The 22422-nt window shown below is 34.0% G+C and overlaps 1 protein-coding gene across 3 annotated transcripts in view; it reads left to right on the plus strand.

Annotated features, from left to right (window-relative positions):
• The window catches only part of EPS8 (EGFR pathway substrate 8, signaling adaptor), a 156169-nt gene that overhangs the window by 119833 nt on the left and 13914 nt on the right, over positions 1-22422 (plus strand). For all 3 annotated transcript variants that reach the window (XM_012775830.2, XM_020287616.2, XM_012775831.3), the window contains exons 13-18: positions 458-606; positions 4410-4593; positions 7741-7874; positions 12226-12334; positions 13255-13398; positions 22002-22224. In XM_012775830.2, the coding sequence (XP_012631284.1) occupies positions 458-606; positions 4410-4593; positions 7741-7874; positions 12226-12334; positions 13255-13398; positions 22002-22224 (943 nt within the window). The remainder of the gene's footprint in view (positions 1-457; positions 607-4409; positions 4594-7740; positions 7875-12225; positions 12335-13254; positions 13399-22001; positions 22225-22422) is intronic.

The raw sequence follows: 22422 nt of genomic DNA on the forward strand, positions 1-22422 counted from the left end.
TTTTGTATGTCTGTGTAGGCATAGCCATAGGCTGTTAACTTGAGCCTTGTTTTTCTTGACAGTATTCATTTCTGGAATTATATTTTTCAAATTTAGCATAATACATTTGACAGTAAAGGTACATATATTTTAAACAACAATAACAAAAAACCCAGAAATGGAAAAATCACCTGACTTAGAATTCTCTGTATAGCCATTTATATTTTCTAGAAAAAGTATAGTCATATGCAGTTCATAGGCAAATGCTGTGAAAAAACTGTTAACTTTCATTTTAGATTTTAAGACACGGTTGGGCTAGACAGGTTGATTTGGCAAGGTCTTTTACATTCAGTAGTGCATTGTACAACATCAAAATTTGATAAAAATCAGGGATTGTTTTTGGCATGGGTTTTTGTCTACACATTTTGAAAATACACAAAGAATAGTCATTTTGCTGAAAAATGGTTTATTATTTTAGGTGGTACAGGCAACAGGAGGGCCTGAGTTAGCCAGTTCAGTACTCAGTCCCCTATTGACCAAGGACACAATTGATTTCTTAAATTATACTGTGAATATGGATGAACGGCAGCTGTGGATTTCATTGGGAGAAACTTGGATGAAAGCCAGGTAAGCATATATGTGTTCAGCATTTAATACTTATAATTCATTAAGCATTGTTCTTTTTTAGTATGTGGATCTAATGAGACATTTATTTAACTTTCTATTTATGAAGGACTAGGATGAAAAAGCCTAAACCCTTATAAAGCTAGAAGTCTAGTAGGGGAGATAGAAGTGTATGGAATAAAAGGCATGATAAGTGTCAGGAGCAAGTCATAAAGGAAACGCTGTTGGTTGGCAAGGGGGAGCACTCAAGAGGGTTTAGAGAGGAGAATAGTTACCTTTAAAAGAAGAGCTGGCATTTAACATTTACAAATGTTTTGGTTACATGGATTATTTTTGTAACGCTTGAGGTCAGGGCTATAAGTGTGCCCATCACCCAGCTGGTGTTCGTTGTACCCATTAGGTAGGTTTTTGCCCTTTCCCTCCTCCCTCTTCACCCCTGATTGATTTCCATTGAGTTTTATTTCCCTCTGCACACATGTGTGCTCATCAGTTAATTCTAATTTAATAGCAAGACATTAAATTACACATGTGGTGTTAGGTTTCCATTCTTTAGATACTTCACTTAGGGTAATAGTCTCCAGTTCCATCCAAATTGCTGCAAAAGGCATTGATTCATCCTTTTTTATGGCTGAGCAGTATTCCATGGTATATATATTCCACATTTTGTTAATCCACTCATGAATTGACAGGCACTTGGGTTGATCTTTGCAATTGTGAATTGTGCTGCAATGAAAGCTATATATGACAAACCCACAACCAGCATCATACTGAATGAGGAAAAGTTGAAAGCATTCCCACTAAGAACTGGTACAAAGCAAGGGAGCCCACTGTCACCACTTCTATTCAACACAGTGCTGGAAGTCCTAGCCAGACCAGTCAGGCAAGGGAAAGAAATAAGTGTATCCAAATCAGGAAAGAGGAGGTCAAACTGTTGCTTTTTTGCCAATGATATGATCTTATATCTAGAAAACCCCAAAGACTCCACCAAGAGATTCCTAGAATTGATAAATAAATTCAGCAAAGCCTCAAGTTAAAAAATCAATGTATACAAATTAGTAGTATTCCTATACACCAATAACATTCAAGCTGAGAATCAAATCAGAGACTCGCTACCATTCACAATAGCTACAAAGAAAATAAAATACCTAGGAATATACTTAACCAAAGAGGTGAAAGACCTCTACAAAGAGAACTGCAAAACACTGAGGAAAGAAATCACAGATAACACAAACAAATCATGCTCATGGATTGGTAGAATCAACATTGTTAAAAATGTCCACATTACCCAAAGTGATTTATAGATTCAGTGCAATCCCCATCAAAATACCAACATCATATTTCACAGATCTAGAAAAAATAATTCTATGCTTCATTTGGACCCAGAAAAGAGCCCAAATAGTCAAAACAATCTTAAGCAAAAAGAACAAATCTGGAGGCATCACATTACCAGACTTCAAACTATAGTACAAGGTTATAGTAACCAAAATAGCATGGTATTGGCACAAAAATACAGACATAGACCAATGGAAAAGAACAGAGAACCCAGATATGAAACCACTCACATAAAGCCAACTGATCTTTGACAAAGCAGACAACAATATTCACTGGGGAAAAGGTGCTCCATTCAATAAATGGTGCTGGAACAATTGGATGGCCACGTGCAGAAGAATGAAACAGGATCCATATGTCTCACCACTCACAAAAGTTAATTCAAGATGAATAAAAGACTTAAATGTAAGGCATGAAACCATAAATATATTTATTTTTATAATTTTTTATTGATAATAGGTGTACATATTTTGGGCATACGTGTGATAGTTTGATACATTCATATAATGTATAAAGATTGCATCAGGGTGATTGGGATATCCAACACTTTAAATATCTATCTCTTTATGCTAGGAACATTCAAATTATTCTCTTTTAGCTATTTTGAAGTGTTTCAATAGAGTAACGTTAACTAGTTTACGCTACTGATCTATTAAACACCAGGTATTATTTCTTCTATGTAATTGTGTATTTGTTCCCACAATCAACCTCTCTTTATGCCCCTGTCCTCCCCTCTATCCTTCCTGGCCTCTGGTAATCACCAGTCTACTCTCGATCTTTATGAGATCCACTTTTTGAAGCACCCACATATGAATAAGAACATGTGATACTTGTCTTTCTGTGCTTGGCTTATTTCATTTAACATAATGACCTCTAGTTCCATCTATGTGCTGCAAATGACAGTATTTCATTCTTTTATATGTCTGAATAATATTCTGTTATAAATGGATTTTTAAAATCTATTAGATTTAGATAGATTACAATTTTATGATAAGCCTAGACAGGATCCTTTAATTTTTTTCCCCTGAGGTTTATTAAATTTATCATGTCTCATAGTACAAAAATAACTCAGGCTATTAAGTTACTTTGTTTTGGGTCCTACCTCAAAATGAGAAAATTAATAAACATCAAAAGGAAATGTATTGACTCTTAACATGAGAAAAGGGTCCTTTCGGATCCTACTTGTTAAGAGTATTAGGAAATAAATTTACTAAGTGATTTAAAATCTCATAAAAGTGAAAAGAATCATGAAGGTATACAATCTAGATAAAATGGCTGATTTCATCATAGTAGAAATAGATACAGTGAACAGTATGTGGGCATACTTATAGCCCTGACTCAAGCATTACAAAAGCAATCCATGTAACCAAAAACATTTGTACCCTCGTAATGTTTGGAAATATAAAAAAAAAAAAAGAAAGAAAGAAGGCCAGGTGGGGTGGCTCATGCCTCTAATTCTAGCACTCTGGGAGGCCAAGGTAGGAGGATCACTTGAGCTCCTTAAGAATTCAAGACCAGCCTGAGCAAAAGCAAGAGTCTGTCTCTACTAAAATAGAAAAATTAGCTGGACGTTGTGGCATGTGCCCATAGTCCCTCCTGCTGAGCAGGAGGATCACTTGAGCCCAGGAGTTTGAGGTTGCAGTGACCTATGATGATGCCACTGCACTCTACTCAGGGCAACAGAGCTAGACTCTGTCTCAAAAAAAAATTATATATATATATATATTATATATATGTTATATATAATATATATATCATGAAGAATTAAACATGAAAGATGAAGCAACATAATCTAGCAAAAATGAAGCCATAATCTTTGTCCTAGTTATTTTTGTGGTTCATGAGTAATTAGGAGCTTGTAAAAATAAATCTTACTCAAGAGTTATTAAACAATGAATGGGTAATGATTGTGATTACCAATTGCTGATTAAAACCAAGCTGATACATTTAATTTGTAAAATTGATTATCTGCTTCATAATTTAAAAAATTATAAACTTTAAGAGCATACAAGGCTATTTCTTTTTTGAAAGATACGTCTATAATATCCGGAGGTTTCCTAATGATAGTAGGGAAGTGAGCAAAAAATGAGAATCAGAAACTACTTTGGATAGAAGAGAAGTATATGTTCCACATACTTATCATGCTTCCAGCTTCATACTCCCTTCCCACACGAAGTTTAAGAAACCTGTACCCATGTTAAATAGTTGAGTTTAATGGAGAACTAAGGCAATGTAGGGAAAACAGATCATACAGCAGAATTTAATCTTCTTATATTGCATTGCCATTAAATGCTAGCATAAATATATTTGCTTTCCCTTTTTAAAAAAAGGTGGATGGAGGGTAGATTATCTATGTGTTCTTTCTGGGTTTTGTTATTTGATTTTTGTGTGTGTGTGGCTTTCCTTAGTGAAGGTAATTGTGAGCATGGATACATTAAAAAATTTATTGTTCATATGTCTTAATGTCCCTCCTACAGAGCAGAGTGGCCAAAAGAACAGTTTATTGCACCTTATGTTCCGCGGTTCCGCAACGGCTGGGAGCCCCCAATGCTGAACTTCATGGGAGCACCAATGGAGCAAGACCTTTATCAGTTGGCTGAATCTGTGGCAAATGTAGCAGAACATCAGCGCAAACAAGAAATAAAAAGATTATCCACAGAGGTAAAGTTTTTTAGCATCACCTTTTGTAGATAGCACAATAATCTGTGCATTCTCTTGTAATTATAATTGTGAATTTTCATTTTTATTGATCTGAAGATTGATTGTTCTAGAATCAAAGACTGAATGTTACCTTCTCATGAGTGCTCCCTCTCTCTCACCTATGTCGTTTTAGTGACAGTTGCCCTGTTCCTGTGTAAAGCCCAACTCCAGCCCATGTTCTCCTCAGTGTTGGCCCTCACTCCTACCCCTGCTGCCACTGCTCTCCTGGGCCTGGGGCCCTAAGCCTTTTTGAGAAGGCATTCTCTCTCTTTGGCAGGGATTTCCCCTATTGCCCTTGGCTTATTTCTTTCTGTTTTCCTCTCCCATTGTCAGACCTTCAAGACAATTCCCTTAATCTTATCCTCTAAGCCTGTCTCAAGCAGCTCTCCCTCCCTCTTTCTGCTATTTCTCTCTCTTTCTCTCTCTCTCTCTACCTTTCTCCCTTTCCCTCTCCCTCTTCCCCCTTCCCTTTCTCTTTTTCTGTTTTGCCTAGTTAAAGCTTTTTGTGGACTCCAGTTCTCAGGCTCAAATGATATATAACACCATAACATCTTTAGGAGATCATAAAATTTATTTTATTTTTAAGTATTTAGTAAGCTTTAGAGTATAACCTATTTGGGGAGCAAATCAAGAGAATGAAATTGGGTATCCTATATTGTCACATTCCTTTAAAATGACTGTTCTATGACTCTTCTTGTTCTGTTGGAAAAGAACATTGAACATTGATTAAACAAATACAAATTGGATGATCAGAACTTGAGGATGAATGAAATCTAGTTTGAAGAAGAAACAGTAAATGATGACTAGATCCTTCTGCAGTCCTTCTCATTTTCTTTATTTCATTCTTTAGATTAATTTTCTCAGGCTATCATAGGTATTCATAATATAGAAACATGATAGGAAGAAATGAATTAGCAAACCACAGTAGATCACATCTTGTGACCACTTTTAAGGGGAAACATTTATCTAAATTAAATTTTTAAAACTCATTCCCCTGGGGGACTGTTCTTTGGACAATAACAATAATATAAAAGATTAGTTAAATTCTTGAAACTTTAAAAATAAAGCAAATATACTGCTTTGAAATTCTTTTTTGTTTTTTTGATGTGATTTTTTCCCCTCTGGTATATAAGGAAAGAATTGGATTCCATACCTGTCCTTCCCTCTAAATGAGTAATTAAGAAGATGACCTCACTGCTCTGAGCATTGGTTGACACACCTATGTTCCTGCCTGTATTTTATAGTTTAGGCTTAATCACTATGAATTTTCTTTCCATTTGGAGGGCAATGTTTTTAGAGGAAAGAAAATGTACTCAAACCTGATATTTTGATATACTTGCTGTTGCTGTAGTTACAGTACAGCTGTTTTCAAATAAAATTTCCAGCTTATAGTCTTCATATCTTAAGTAAGAAAACATCCTCACTTCATAATGTATGCCTCAAATTCACTTTTGTGAGCTCTTTTTCAGTTTGTATATTTAAGGACAGAATAATGTGTTCTGGGCTTCCAGGATATAAGTTTGTCTACTCTTACTGAATAAGTAATTTTAAAAGAGGAATTACTGAGAATCCTTACTTATAATGAGTTATCATTTTCCTGTTGTAAACTATATTTTATGACTTAAGTAGTTATTCAGAGGTTTAAAAAAATGAAATGAAAAAAACATGCTAGCAGTTCTAGGGGATTTTATTCCTTGAGATTTTGTCAGAAAAGAGGCCAAGTAATGGTGATTTAAAATGCATAAAAAGTGTAATCATTCCTAGAAGAGATTTTATCGTACCCTATTGCTACTATAATAAATACATTTACAACAAGACGAGTAATTCAGGATCTGGGGTGACGTGGAACGGCAAATATGGGCGACAGTACTCCGTGTCTGTACTTCCTCTGACCCAGCAGCACCCCTGCACAAGGTTGTATAGTCATCACAGTTAGTCATTTGTCATCATCTGTCTCCTCCCTTCTAGCATTCCCAGTCAGTCTCAGGACCCAGTGATTTCATACAGGCTTACCTCACTCTTTTATGATCAGAGCTAGGCAAAAGGTGTGGGTGATTCTAACAGTTTCTTGCACTCCTCCTTTACAACAGCCTTTAATAAAAAATTACCTAATCAAATTTAGTGCCTCTTCTCTCTGTTAGGGAAGTGATAAACCAAATTAATCTGAATTAATTGAGCTTAGGTATTTAAATGACTGAAAATTGTTTATTTGTATTTGTGTGTTAAATGCAATGTTCTGGTGTATATTTCAGAGAAATCATATAATGTGGAAATTTTGACATCAACTCTAGTCCACTGGGGACACATCTCCTACTCTGTCTATGGATAAATTCAGCCCTACTCCTGCCAACTTTAGAATTAACCACAATAGCCACGTGTCCAAGACTTTTCCGAAACATTCCCAGTTTCAAATATTTTACCCCAATGAATCCATAAACAACTGAAATACCCACAGAATTCCAATTCTTCAGTATAAATCATGCTTTTCCCATACTTCACTTTTACATAGAGAAACAATATAAAATCTTCAGGTAGTGTGTTTTGTTTGTTATCTCCCAGTCTGAGCATGTAGCTTCCATAGTTTTAAAACCATGGTGCTCAGTGTGACTTCTTGGTAGCACCCAGTAGGTTCATGTTTGAATTGTGTTAGTGGCAAAAAAGAAATGACTCCAGCATTGTCTTATCCTGGGCTCCTGACTATCAAGATCAGTGTATTTGTGTCTCTGTGTTTTCCTTGACAGTAAATCTGATAGTAGTGCTGCTGTTGTTTAAAATTCGAAAATACTATAGTGTTTTGTGTACAATTTTAAAAATGAGAAAAATGAGAGGGTTGTATAATTTTAATGTATAAAGTTGATTTTCTTGTGACAATATTTACTTTGCTAGAGTGGTGAAGGTTTTTTAAAAACAGAGAGCAAGGATTAGCCTTTGCATTAATGACTTTTCTAATTATGTCTTTGACATAAATGTATCACTCTCATTTCATAATTTATTAACATAATGGTCAGTCACTTGAAAATGAAAACTGATAGCAATATAGTGGAGCATTCTTGTTGACTTATGTGAGTGTTCAAATTGTATTTGGTGATTCTTTAATCTGTCTTTCAGCATTCCAGTGTATCCGAGTATCCTCCACCTGATGGATATGCATTCAGTAACAACATGTACACAAGAGGACCCCATCTGGACCAAGGGGAAGCTGCTGTTGCTTTTAAGCCAACTCCTAATCGCCATGTAGATAGGTAACATTTAATGGGCACCAATTGGAGATCTGTGAATAACTGTCTCTGAATTAGTGCTAAGAAGTGACAGTGTCTATATTGTCTACTACTTCTTTTAAACTTTCCATCTGTTAATTATTTGATAAAGGTTCAGTTCATTTATAGAACTGGCTTTAATGAGCAAAAGATGTCTGGACCTTCAGTCTGTAATTCTCATTTAGCACAAATGCCTTTGGATGATGACTTTCCCTTTTTTAAAAGATACTGCTCACAAAATCTGTGCATTTAGGAAGAAAGAAAGAATAATTGTTTTGAAACTCTCTATTAGTTTGTACCCAATAGTCTCTAAAGATCTTTCCAGCTCTGTAACTTTCAAAGGAAAAATTTTCACCCTTCTCTTCACCTAATAAAAACAAATACATCTTCCTTTAGATAGAAATATCTAAACTCAATAGAAACTAAATATTAAAATGGAGTTAATTCCTTATCATTCATGCCATTTTATCTTATGATATTTTATCTTGATGTTCCAGTTTTACATTTCATTTATTTTTCTATATTTTCACTCTTAAAGAGTTTAATAAAGGCAGGAATAGAGAATTGGGATGGAGAAAAAATAAAGGAACTGGAATAGGTTCACTTTGTTTTCATTCTTGTTTTCCAGCAAGTGAGGTTTATATAGCACCAACTCACATACAAAAGGGAGAGAAAAGGAGGTGAAATATTGCTAACGTGGCTGTAAGAGGATAATCAGACAGATGAAGTGGGTCAGAGAACCTGTCCTAGTACTTTCCTGTCAAAGTCCCTCTTACCGTGAGAGTTACATGCCCTTTATTTCTTCTCAGTATCCTCCTTTCTTATAGAATCTAAGGAAGGTAGTATTTAAAATTTTGTTCTTTGCAAGGGATGGTGACAGGTAATGCTTAAGTAATTGCCATGGAAATTATACAGGTATTACTCTGAGAGCACCAGTAACATATTAAATTGAGTACAAGGAAAAATCAGCAATGAATAATATATTTTGAAAATGCCAACATGTGAAAATAAGTTTTAATTGTAGAATTATTTTTAGCAGATACAGGTGAAAATGAGTTTTGAAGCTTAAACATTATTTCTTTGAAACTCTTCTTCACTAACTCAGTACTCATCTCAATATTTTTCTTTCCCTCTATCTTAAATGTCAATATCCTAGAAATATTTCAGATTAGCAGTTATTTATTTGTTTATTTCTATCACTCCAGTCAATTGGATGGTTTTCTGTAGCTAAGTGACTGGAAAACCACTTGAGTACATTTCTCAGATGTATAATCCATATTGATACTAAAAACCTTTTATCATGTTCCATTTTAAGACCACATCTAGCACAATGTGATCACTCAGTAAGTGTTAACTTATTTGATATATTGATTGAATGACTGAATAAGTGCATGATAGTGTATTCAACAGTTCAGAGTCAATCCTTTCCTGTCCTTCACCTGCAGATCTATAAAGGATAGTAGTACTTATGGAATAACCTCTGCCATTTTGGGCAGCTTACCACAAAGTCTTTTAAAGTTTACTTTGATCTTTATGACCATTATAGAATATCAGGAGAGTGTGCCTTTGATTTATTGATTTAGATATATCTTTGTACCTCATTTACTTCCAGAATGGATTCAGGCACTTAAATTATGTATAGATAAAGTGCTATTATTATTAAAAATTAAATAATGAAATAAAATACAAGATTAAGAAATTAAGATGGAGGATAAGAATTAAAATTTATGAAGTATAAGAGTGACACTGTAGTTGAATTTCAAATATATCTGAGATTTCTGGCTGTCAGAGCAAAAAGAAAAACAATCATTTACTGTCATTAGGAAGAAGAAATATATATTAGTTCATCTGAATAAATAATGCTTTTCCTGCTACTAAATTCTCAAACATATCTGTCTCATGGAACTTTATATAGGATGGGATAGGTGATGTAAAGGACACCTATTTTTAACAATATTTTTTCTTCATTTTATAGAAGGCTATGGGAAATTTTATAAGATTTCTTTTGGTAACCTCTGATAAATAAAAAATTTAAATGGAATATAGTAAAGGAAATTCCATGAAGGGATGGTAGCCTCAGAGTGGTCAAAATTTAGCCAGAGAAAGATTTGTTTAAAAATATATTGAACAATGGGTAGATTTTTATATCTCAGTTCTTATGGCTCCTGTTTCTCATTTGGTCATAATAGGAACTGGGATAGTTGATAGATACCAAGATCATGGATGTTCTTTGTTGCTAAGAAAATTTGTCATCATTATTGCAAAAACTATTTGAAAATTGTAGTCTGAATAAAATACACAGAGGTGTGGAATTTGCTTTTATAATTACTATTATTGACTTTTATTTTGTGCCAGGAATGCAGTAGATAAGATATAGAGTATATTCACTGTTAAGCAAAATACCTGTTTGTTGAATTTAGAGCCTGTATCTTTGAGTTTTATAGTTCGCTGCTATTCAGATGCAATTAGTGTTTCAGAGTTCTCAGATTATTGCTGTCTCTACATTTGCTCTATATCAAGTGGCATATCTATTATTCCAAATCAGAAACAGAGGCCATACATTTTGATACATCCTCTCTCTCTTAAAAACTTTGTTACCTCTGAAAAGTTATAAATTCTGGTTTTCCAACTGATAACTATGGTAAGTGTCATATCCAGGTTTAATATATAGAGGGCAAGAAACTGTAAAACATAAAGGTTCATAAATTCTAAAGCATTTTATTATATAAGTGCATGCCAGATAAACACTTTTGAGGCAGGCAAGATAGGAAAAACCTTAAAGACAACCGTAGTAAACTTTTCTTTTTAACTCACTGATTCAGATACTTAGTGGTGGAGTTATTCTACTCTTTGTTATAGTATACTTAATTCTCCATTATTAGTAGCGATCATTTTCTAGATCATAAGGTAGAGGAACATGGGGGAAGAGAGAAAGATAAAAAACTGAAATTACCATTGTCCTTTTGGGGTGGTTGAATTTCTTTTATCCTCTACATGAAATCTTAATAGATTAAATGTGTATAAAGTAGATTTCCCATCCCTATTCCAGTAGGGATAGGGGTGGGAAATCCATGGAACACAGTTTAAAAATTATTATTATTAATAATACAATGATTATCTGACCATAATTTCACTTTGTCTGCCATTCTTTTTTTTTTTTTAACCATACTAAATCTAGCCAGTAAGCTATGCTTATATGCTTATGTATAAGCTGTGCTGTACAGGTCATCTTTTTTCTTTGTCCCTGCCCTCCTCCAATGGAGTGTGACTACCTAAGAGGCAGCAAATATCTATAATGACAGGATATGTTATGTCTGCAGAGGTTCTGCAGGCCCTGTATCACTCAGCATTCCAGAGAACTTGGTAGGCAGCACAAAGAATGGCCACTTGACAGGAGCAGGATAACCAAGCATCTGTCTGCTTTTTCCCTTGTAGAGCTGTGTGAGGAAATGTGGCAATGTAAGTGGAGAGGACTAGGGGGTAAAATTAATAAAGAAGAGTTAAACATACTACTTTATTAGTGAAATGTATGAAGAAAATACGCATTTTTAATGCATTAAGTTTTATTTTTATATAAAGGTAATTTTTAATTATGTTGTTAGATCTATTAGTGCTCATTTAATAATTAGAAGAAGTACTTGGCTTTTAAAAGAAGTTTTCTTGTTTGTACAAAAAGGGCCCATACACCTTTTCTTAATCTTTAAAAAAGTTTATAGTGAATTAAATTTGTTCATTTACTTATTTATTTGGAAGTATAATGGGTCTTGTACTTAACACATACCTTCCCTTGCAATTTAGGTGACTGGGCAAAGCTTTCCTAAAGGTTGACACCTAGTCATAATTTTTAAATTTATATATTTGGTAAACAAATTTGAGACATGGCTTGAATTAGTGAAATCAACATATAACTTAAACTACCACTATAGAAATTATCTTCAGTCTCCTTTAATTTTATGAAAAATACCAACATTTTTCTTTATCCTGGTTCTTTCGTGGTAGAGATGCTAATTAATAAAACCATATCCAGTAGATGTATTTACTAGACAAAGAATTCATACATTTGCATTCTAGATTTGAATTCTAAATTTATCTTGGCACCAACTAGCCTTGTGATTTTGCATTATTAATTTTTGCCCTAGCCATAGTTTGTTCATTTTAGTAGTAAGAACTCCAAAGTTTCTTTTATTTCTCATATTCTGTAAAATATAATAAAACTGAAGTACTATTTTTGTCAGAATGTTTTCTGATAGGATTTGGCTTGATTAATGTTTTATTTCTGTTTTCATCCTTTAGGAAGACCTGACAGAATGATAATCTCTTTCCTTTCTTTTCATAGAAATTATGACCCACTCAAAACACAACCCAAGAAATATGCCAAATCCAAGTATGACTTTGTGGCAAGGAACAACAGTGAGCTCTCAGTTCTAAAGGATGATATTTTAGAGGTGATGGAATTTTACCTTTTTTACACTCTTACTAAAGTAGATTTATTGTATTCCTCTTTTGGTATACATCTAAACCTTCCTTCAAGAAATAACAAGGTCGGGAAAGTATTCTTCAGTATAATATTACTAAAGAAACAGTATATTTGAGATATCTATGTCTATTTAGAAGTGGTAGATATATACCCCTTCTACAGAGGTGGCTTTAAATTACCCTTTTATCTGTTTTCTGAGAGCAAGGGGATTATGGGGGTGGTGTGGGTTACTTAGCTTACTTTGTTTTCTTCCTTGCTCTTTTTCTTCTATTGGGATTTATACATTTTGAAATCAAACTAGTTATCAATTCAGAAGTATATGCATTTATTTTAATAAGAGAAAACATTTTCTTCCTTCATCCTAGTGTCCTTGCACAAATGTACTCAGCAGTCTGTGTGTTAATGTTAGGGATAGTTTACCATGACACCCAAATTTCCTTGTTAGGTTATAATTGAGCATTCATCTTTTTGAATGTAGAAGGTGAATGATATGTACAACACATTTTGTAAAAAAAAAAAAATATATATATATATATATATGGTTTTTATACTTTTTTTTCCTTATCCCCAAGATGGAGATAATAGGACTTTCTAAGAGAGTCATCTTAGTGCTCTATAAGTCCTTCAAATAATGAAGATACATTGTTGGGAGATAATATGGACCTGGGTAGATTCACCATAGTGATACCTTATGTGTTCTACACTAATAAATGTAACTTTTATTGTAATTCTGAGAATCATATGATATGTTGATGATATGTTGATGCTGAGTCAATTTATCAGAAGTGAAAAAATGTTCTTAGTTCAAGTCTAGGAATAAAAATTGACTTCTTTCATATATTGACTTTTATATGGAAATTATACCTTTATTTTTATGCATGATGACAGATACTTGATGATAGGAAGCAGTGGTGGAAAGTTCGAAATGCAAGTGGAGACTCTGGATTTGTGCCAAATAACATTTTGGATATTGTGAGACCTCCAGAATCTGGATCGGGGCGTGCTGATCCACCTTATACACATACAATACAGGTAATTTTGATTTCTTAGCAAAGCTTAATATTACAAATTTATAAATGTATCACTCTCTGCCAGAATTTAAGTACCTTTTGTATATTAATCATTTTAAAATTTAATTGGATGTACATTTTTTTCTAGAGTAATTGGAGGGCAATGATGATAGACACAGGGAAGAATTACACATATGTTTTCTGACTTCTTCAGGAAATTGTTCAAAATGTTTAGCAGTAAGTGACTATTTCTCTGAATGCTTTTTTCCCCAGTCTCTAATGTTTCTGACATTCAGAGAAATAGTGCTTCTGTCTTTTCACCCACAGCACTCCTATCGACCAGTGGCTTCCTCTCGTTAGAGGATGGTACTGAGACAGTGGCTGGAGTGTCCAGCAGTTCATCTTAACTGGCCTTTGCCTACAGAGTCTCCTAAATGGGCTGCCATTGACCAGCCTTGAACTTGTATTCATCTCACCTTACACTACTACATGAGTACCTGTTCAGTTGGATTATAATATTTTTTCCTCTCTTGATTTTAAGATTAAAATATACTTCTGATATAGATCAGATAGGTTAGGTTCTCTCTTCCTGATTATTGAATAATTCTTGAGGCCCATTGCCACATTTTCAGAATGTCAGTAACTCTGGTCATCTCATTCACTCTGACATCTGGATTCACCTACTGTTAAACTCTTGGGATTTTTAGACCTATGATAGGCTCTCTCGAGTCGGATTTGCCAACAGAGACAGAATGGATGGTCTCATGTACAGCCTCTAAACCCAGGGTGGCTTCTTTCTTATTCCCCCAGGAAGAATTCTTTTAATTTCGGATCCTTGAGAAAAAGATCAAATCTGATTCCATACTAATGTCATCAGTTTGAGTAGAAGCTACATAGACTATGCAGTGAAATAGGTAATTTTTATGCCAGATCCAAGCTTAATAAAATTCAGACTGTCTAAACCTAGAATTGTGGTCAAACTCCTGCTGCCATAACCATTCATTTAAGTACATTTAAAATAAAGAATTAGTGTATAGTTTCTGTATATCAATAACTTAAAGGGTTGGCAATGGAAATTGTTTGCTGTGCTTATGTTTTGACTGACCTGGTGTGCGTATGTATTATGTACTTATTTATGTTAATCATTTGTCATTAGCTATTGATGCCAAAGAAGGAGTTTGAGTTATTCAAGGTATGGTCTCCTCCATTTCCCATGGATTTTTGAAGTGAATTTTCTAACTTAATTTTTATACCTTTTTCTTTCTTTAGTTTCTACTTTTCTGAATTTGAGGCTTCTGTCTAGTTTATGGATGCCAGTTCTTCATTCTTTCCTGTAGAGATATAGAGTGTTGTGCTTGAAACATATGACTAAAACACTGCTAGAGTATATGCTGTTTGAGCTGTATCAACTATTTTTAATATTCAACTCGTGACAATCTGTGAGATGTACTATTCACAGAGGATGGGAATCTAATTCTCATATATGAGCAGAAGCCAAGAGTTTATATTTTATGTGTTGAAAATAATTATCCAAATTTGCTTTTATTTGTGTGTGTGGTTTCTAAGTATAAGCAAACTTTGATAAAATAAGATACTTATACTTGCAAATAATATAAATTATAAGTATTTTCTCCCATCTGAGATTTCATAAGGAGTGTAATGCCTTTTGTAATGTCTTTTAGCTTTTCTGTCTACTGTTCATTCTTGTCTTTTTCTTTAATTCTGATTCCTGGCTTGAGCCATAAGTTGACTTTTCTGTTTAAAGGTTGCTCTAAAATTGAACCAAAACTATTAATACATATCATAGGTAGGGAGAGTACTTTTGGAGAACATAAACATATTTCCCCTTTCTTGAACAGAACCTCATGTTTTATTTTTGTCAACTTTGGCACAACCAATACATTTTTTAAATGTTCACAAGTTTCATGAGTTTATTTTGCTACTCTGTGTAAATAGAAACTTGTGATCCTTGTGGGGATTGCCTGTTTGGGCTTTTTCCTTTTAAACTTTTCAACACTATATAACTGTCTTTTGAAAAATTCTGAATGCAAATATAAATGTAGTAGTGCATGTAGAAATTGGTAAAGAAGCCCTCTGTGTGTGTGTGTGTGTGTGTGTGTGTGTGTTTAGGTTGAGGGCTGTACTTTTAAAAAGTATTAAAAACAATCTGCCTTTTAACACCTCCTGGAAAAATTGGACTGAGCTTAACAAAACCACTAAGACCTTGTACAGATTTTAAGAAGCAAGTTTGACAATCTGCTTTGCTATCTGCTATCTGGCATACATCTACTCTAAAAGGATTCCTATTTCCAAAGCATTTGTAACATTTTTAAAAAAAGAATAGAGTAAGATGGAAAAGAAAACATCCTTGGAAATATATGCCAGTTATTTTTATATCTCTACAACAGTATCACCAGATACCTTTATCTAAAATGTCTAAGGAAAAATTCTGTAGTTTATTTCAGAATGACAATAAAGATACTACTGTATTTATGTAGATTCCAGTGATCCTAATACCCTAACCTTATAAAACTCAACTGGATTACAAATGTATGTCTTACTCTTACCCATCTTTTTATTCCTTTATTCCTCAAATATTTGAATGCCAGTATCTTGAGCTTGCTAAAAAGAATGATAAAAAGCTCAACACTGAGCAGATACTATTTGTGAAATCTTGCTGTGTGGCATCGAGTTCCCAAGTCATCTGCTGTGGCTTTGCTCTTTCCTATGTTCTTGCTGTATCAAGAGCAGCGACCCTTCTCTCCTCCTCAGATATAGCCCACATACTTTTTTCCCCTTCCATCTGTCTCTTCCATCCAGTGATATCAAAAGTCTGAAGACATGTCAAGAAACTTCCTCTGACAAAAATATTTTAGACCCCTGTACTGTGCTGCAGGAATACAACTCATGATTTATTGCTTAAGCTTGCTTCACATTCATAGATAGCAATGATAATATACTCCAGAGTAGATAATGCCAGTGGTCAGCACACTTATTGTGCCAGGCATTGTGTAAGCACTTCACAAATACTAATTCATTTAATTCCCACAACAATTTTGTGAAGTAGACACATTTTACATAGGGTACAAAGGTACAGGAGAAATCACTTGCCCACATTTACATGCTCTGATGCCAGGATTGGGAACCAGCACTCTGGATCCAGAGTCCATGCTCCGATGCCCTCTATTTTTCTAGGGAATAACGATTACAAAAAGTTGTCATCTCTTTTTGTATAAACGTGTAGGTTTTCACTACATGAAAGCTTCAAGTGACATTTTCTAAAAATAGTTTTACCATGCAAATATACTGTGATAAAAGCTGATCTGAACAGTCAGAGTCCTTGGAATTGGATTTTCACCTTATGTATCCATTCCCTGGATTTCACCGATTCTTTCATTTTTTTTTTTTTTTAATCATTTAGGCTAATAACCCAAACAAGATGATTTACTTAAAAACATTTTATAAATGGTGTAAATAAGGGAATTAGGTATAAACTATTTTCACACAACATCTCTAAGTCACCAAATATTTTTTGAATGGACACAGTTGTGACTCCTGTTTTTATACCCTTATGTTTCTTGTAAAAAGTGTATATTAATAATGGCAGTTTCTGGGTGAAGAGCACAAGTGCAGCCCTTGCCTATTGTTCACACACTTTTGTCAGAGATCCTGTTCTGATGACAGGGATGCTCATACCTGGCATCAGTCATGAGTAGGTGTTGAATTGCCACCTGGTGTCCCTGAGAGGCCAGGCTATTTAATATCCTCACATTTGATGTGATTTTTAACAGCTCTCTCTAAAGACAACCATTCCCACATAATGTGTTTCCCCCATGGCTTCAGCAAAGTTTTAAAGATAAAAAAGAGGGTAACAAAGAATTTTCAAAAGATACCCAACATCAGAAGAGATCGAATGAAACCATGGGGAAAAGAAAGAAATGCTTATGAGAGATTATGGAGAAATGACATGTCTTCTCATAAGACTTTTGTTGTAGAGCATTCCAGGGCTTTGTCCTGTTTTATCTGGGCAACAGATGGCTATCCAGGCTGCTTTCTCCCCACCTGGAATCTACTTGACACATAAAGTTTCCTGATCTTTCTTTTGACTTGATTCCCAGACCTCTAACACTATGACAGTTCATCTACTAAAATTACCCTTTTACCTATTTAGATTCTCATGCTATGTCCCGGGAGCAGAAACCAACCCCTCTGCTGTTATTTCTAATATACACGATGGCCAGAATAAAGAAGTCTTTTGTTTATTTTTAAGTCTGTGTGTTTATTATTATTATAGATATTCTTACAACACCAAGATAGCAAATAATTATGAATGTCTAGTCTTCATGGTCTTTTGATTTCCACAAAAAAGTTTCTTGTTTTTTCTATTTTCTAGCAAGAGATATTGTGATACCGTGGGAAAAGACCCAATCTAGATATTGGTAGATGAGGGTTCTGGTTCTGGTTCTGCCACTAACCAGCTGTGTGACCTTAAAGAAAGCATTTTATTTCTCTGTGCGCCCACTTACATGGCTATGAAATGGAAGGGATCAGTTGTGTGATTTCTACAATTCAAGCTACAGATAAAATTCTCTTAGTCTCTATATAGATGTTTAAGTAGCCCTGTATTAAAACCGGAAATATTGTCTATAGGTGACTACTAAACAACTAACCCTACTAATTTCAGCTCATGTTATGAATGTTTTGTTTTTAAGCTCAATCCAGATATTTAGATACTGCTGGATAGAGAGTGATTAGAGATGCTTTCATTTTCTTCCAGCCAGGCCAATTTCCTTATAATACTCTGTTCTTTAAAACTTGTTTTTTTTAAATTAATTTCAGAAGACTCTGCTCATTAATTAAAGGCATGGTTTTTAGACAAGGATGTTTACTTTTTTTCCTGTCTCATGTATTGACATTTTCTCAGATATTTCCTGTGATAATTTGAATAATACCCACTCCAAATATATACATATATTTATACATATGTAAAGTAATTATTATCCAATATGCACATGTACATAATTATAAAAAATTGTGTTTAGACTGCTTACAAGTTTAAAGCTCATTAAAACCACACCATGATGCATGTAGTATTTCCTTTTGCAAAATCAGCTATTAAATAAGAATTAGTCTTACATTTAATGTACTCTAGTTGTATTCTATATAAGATATAAGAATAAAATGAAGCTATATCTTAATATCTTAACATAATACTTTAATACACAAAGATACTTTTGAAATACTCTACACCATTTGTACTGTATTGTAATCTATATTAGTTTTACATGACTAGATAAAAGTGATGGAAATTAATTGTATATTACAAGCTCCTTCACTGGTTGATTTGTGGGCAGGTAATTTTACTGTCAAAACTAATTTGCTCACATTTCCTGATATTTGTTGTGAGTAATAATTGATATTATTTTAATTCCATCTTTTGTGTTAATTTTCTTATTTGATGTGATTTGCTCCATTTTCCTAATAGCAATTACTTGGCGAGCTATCAGAGGTAACCCACATTCTTTCCCTCATCGCACTTCTTTTTTAATATAATTTTTAAAATTCAATCTCTGGACTTAACACCCTCAAAATGTTCCAGCTGTGCTTAGTTTTCACTTCAGAGTTCCAAAGAGACTAAATTTAGAAGAAAAATGTATAATTCAGAGTAGGTTAAATTTTTAAGAACAGTTCAATTTTAATGGCTTTGTTGGGCTTACTTGCATAATTTCCCCTCTGAAGCAGTATTTTGTATGAATCAGGAGCTTATCTCTCAATAACATTCTTTAATCCTTGAGAATTTCTACTCAGCTTTGGTTGCTAAAGAAAAGTGACTCATTCCAACTTAATTATCAATAGGAAAGTAAATTTCCTATGAGGTCTAGTAATTCTGTCTTTCAGAGAAAGACAAAAAGAGAGATTTTGTTTTAAATATAACTTTATATTCATGGAATCACAGGCAAGAGTTAGGAATTGACAATTACAGTACAAGAGTGGGTCCACACCAGCTTCACCAACCATCTCAGTTTGCCCCCACCTGAGTTTTACCGGGGATGTGGGACTTTCATTGCTAATTACTGGTAAAGTCCTGGGCAAACCGAGAAGAACTGGTCAAAATTTCATTTTTGGATTTGGAGCTTCAGTTCCATTGGTTTAGGAGACAAAAGTTCATAGTGCAGTTCTGTTTTCTAGGACTTTACATAAGTTGAAGGTATATTGGAGTCATCAATTCTGTAGCTTCAACCACTAATAGCCAAGGGACAGAAATAATGAAGGAAAGAGCGGTAGCTGGGTGGCAGGTAAAGAGGAGTGGAGCCACTTAGGAAGGGGCACAGAAAAGTGACTTCAGGAGTCAATGCTGATTCTGTTTCTTCCACACCAAGAATTACAAACCAGTTTCTATGGAAAAGCTGTCTTGGTTGCCGTTCAGAACAGGTTGTAATGATTCAAGGAAAGTCTTTTTTCCTCTTTTTCACATCAGACGTTGGAAACATGAAGCAAGAGGAGAGGACTAAGAAAAGAGGAAAATATGCAAGTAAATATAATTTATGGCATAAGTCATGAAAAATCTTCATATGGGTTTTCTTGACTTTAATCAAATATATATATATTTTTTAAGCCTATTATTGTTAGGTCATACTGATAAAGTTGCATTATGTAGTAATGACAGATGAATGAAATGAGGCACAGAACATTTGATGAGCTTGTCTTCAGGCTTGATTGTGGCAATAACACATAGTGTATGCAGTTTTTTCCAGTGTTATTTGATGGATAGCAAAACCTTGCTGTTCTTGTTTTTATGAAAGCAGAAAATATGAATCATATCATGAAATGCAGAGCTCATGGCATTTTTTTGTTTAAGTGTTAAAAGCAATAATTTAAACTCTGACACTTTGAAACCCTAATGCGAGAATTCATTAGCTCTCCATGAAATTACATGCAAAGGACCATTCTTGTCGACGGAACATTGTACATTAATCAGATGACTTTGGTGTGTGCTGAGTATTACACTTTGGAGATGTTTGCTGTATTTTGATTGCGTTAAATATTTTATTGGCCCAAATATAGGAAGATTATTTTGTGGGATGTAATTATAATAATGATATGCTCTAATATATGACTGAATATTCAGTTTCTAGGCCTTGAATGTGGGGACTAGCAATCTCTTTCTGTTCCCTCTAACTCCATGGCTTGCTTGGAGAATCTTATCCCTCTACTTCTTCCCTTCCTCCTTTGCCTGCCTCTCTCCTTCTTGCTCTCTTTCTACTCCAAATATCTTCTACCAGCATTATAAATACCTCTTACAGTTCTAACTCCATCCTTGCATAATACCCTTCCCACTTTCTACACCCCACTGGTTGGTGAGTAGTAGTTTTTAAAGAGGCAGCAGAAAAGAATGAGGACTCCTTCCCACTCAGGTTTCCACAGGTGCTAATCATTTGCCATGAAGGCGACTGTAGTGAAGATTGGTGTGTTGTTTTCTGAGTGATGATTTAATTAAAAATGATGTGTGTGTGTGTGTGGTGTGTATTTTTGTTTTAGATATCTGTGGAAACTGGGGAGTACTCTTAAAAATCAATGCTATCTTATATTTGGGCCAATTTAAAACCAAAAAGTAAATACTGTTCTAATCGAAGGACCAGATTGCCAAAAGGTTTTTTTTTGTTTGTTTTTTTTTTACATTTTACATGCTAATCCTAAATTTTAGAATAATTAAAATTGTGTTGGTGCATTATCTAAACTTTACCTCAATTACAAGTCATTGCTGTGCATCTTCAATTCTACAAAGAAAATGTAATGTGCCTTTTGAGAATTTGGAGCCTCTTAACAATGCAGTTTATCTATTAAAATTATCTTGTTTAGATTTTTAAGTCTTAACTATTTTAATATGAAATATACACAAATGCTGTTTTATAATGGCCTAGCAAACATGATTTAAAAAATGTTGAAAAGTATTTTATTACATCTACCTTTTGTTATACAGATTTCAACATACCATTTTTCTAGTATATGCTTGTGAGTTGCAGTCAAAGACCATACCACTACCCTCACAACCATCTACCCCACAATATTCCCATTTTAACAACCAAAATTTCTAATTTTAATAAATTTGCATTAAGATGATGGTAGAAAGGATTATTCCTTGGAAAAATTAATATCAACATTTTAAAACTTTTTGTTGGAAACAACAGAATTAAAAATCTTTGAACATATACTTATATAAAATAAGGAGTAAATGATACCTATGCTATTGACATTTATAGATTTCCAGTAAAATTAGAAATTATTATTAGTACAAATTATAAAATAATCAGAAATCTTTTAACATATCCTGGTCTTATGTGATTCCAAGTCCAAATTTAGTTTTCTTGACATTTATTACTACAGTACTACTGTTTGTTATTGGTTTATCCTTGTGACTTCTTAACTTATCTTTTAACTTTGAACAAATATGTAGAATGTTTAAAAGATGATTTGTAATGATCATTATACCACATAGGATTAGAGATAAATTTGTTATTGGTTTACAAATAAATAGCCAACAATATCTGATTGAAGTATTATTTGTTTTCCTAGCCTAGATTTATATTTTTAAATTTTTCAAGTTAATTATTTGTCTTTTCATAGAAACAAAGGATGGAGTATGGCCCAAGACCAGCTGATACCCCCTCTGCTCCATCACCTCCTCCAACACCAGCTCCTGTTCCTGTCCCCCTTCCACCTTCTGCTCCAGCACCTGTTCCCGTGTCAAAGGTCCCGGCAAATGTAACCCGTCAGAACAGCAGCTCCAGTGACAGTGGTGGCAGTATTGTGCGAGATAGCCAGAGACACAAGCAACTTCCAGTGGACCGTAAGTTTCCCAGGGAGGCAAAAAAGTTTCTTCTGTGAATTAGAAACGCTACTAAGTAAAATATTATTTATTATTGGTTCTACTGATATTAAATATTACTAAATATAAATAATAGTCCTTTATATTTGCATGGTACTTCATAGGTTGCAAAGATTTTCACCTAGTTTCCCATCCTCTACGTAATTTGGAAAAAGAGGA

The sequence above is a fragment of the Microcebus murinus genome, chromosome 10 (assembly GCF_040939455.1).
Source record: "Microcebus murinus isolate Inina chromosome 10, M.murinus_Inina_mat1.0, whole genome shotgun sequence".
NCBI lineage: Eukaryota > Metazoa > Chordata > Mammalia > Primates > Cheirogaleidae > Microcebus > Microcebus murinus.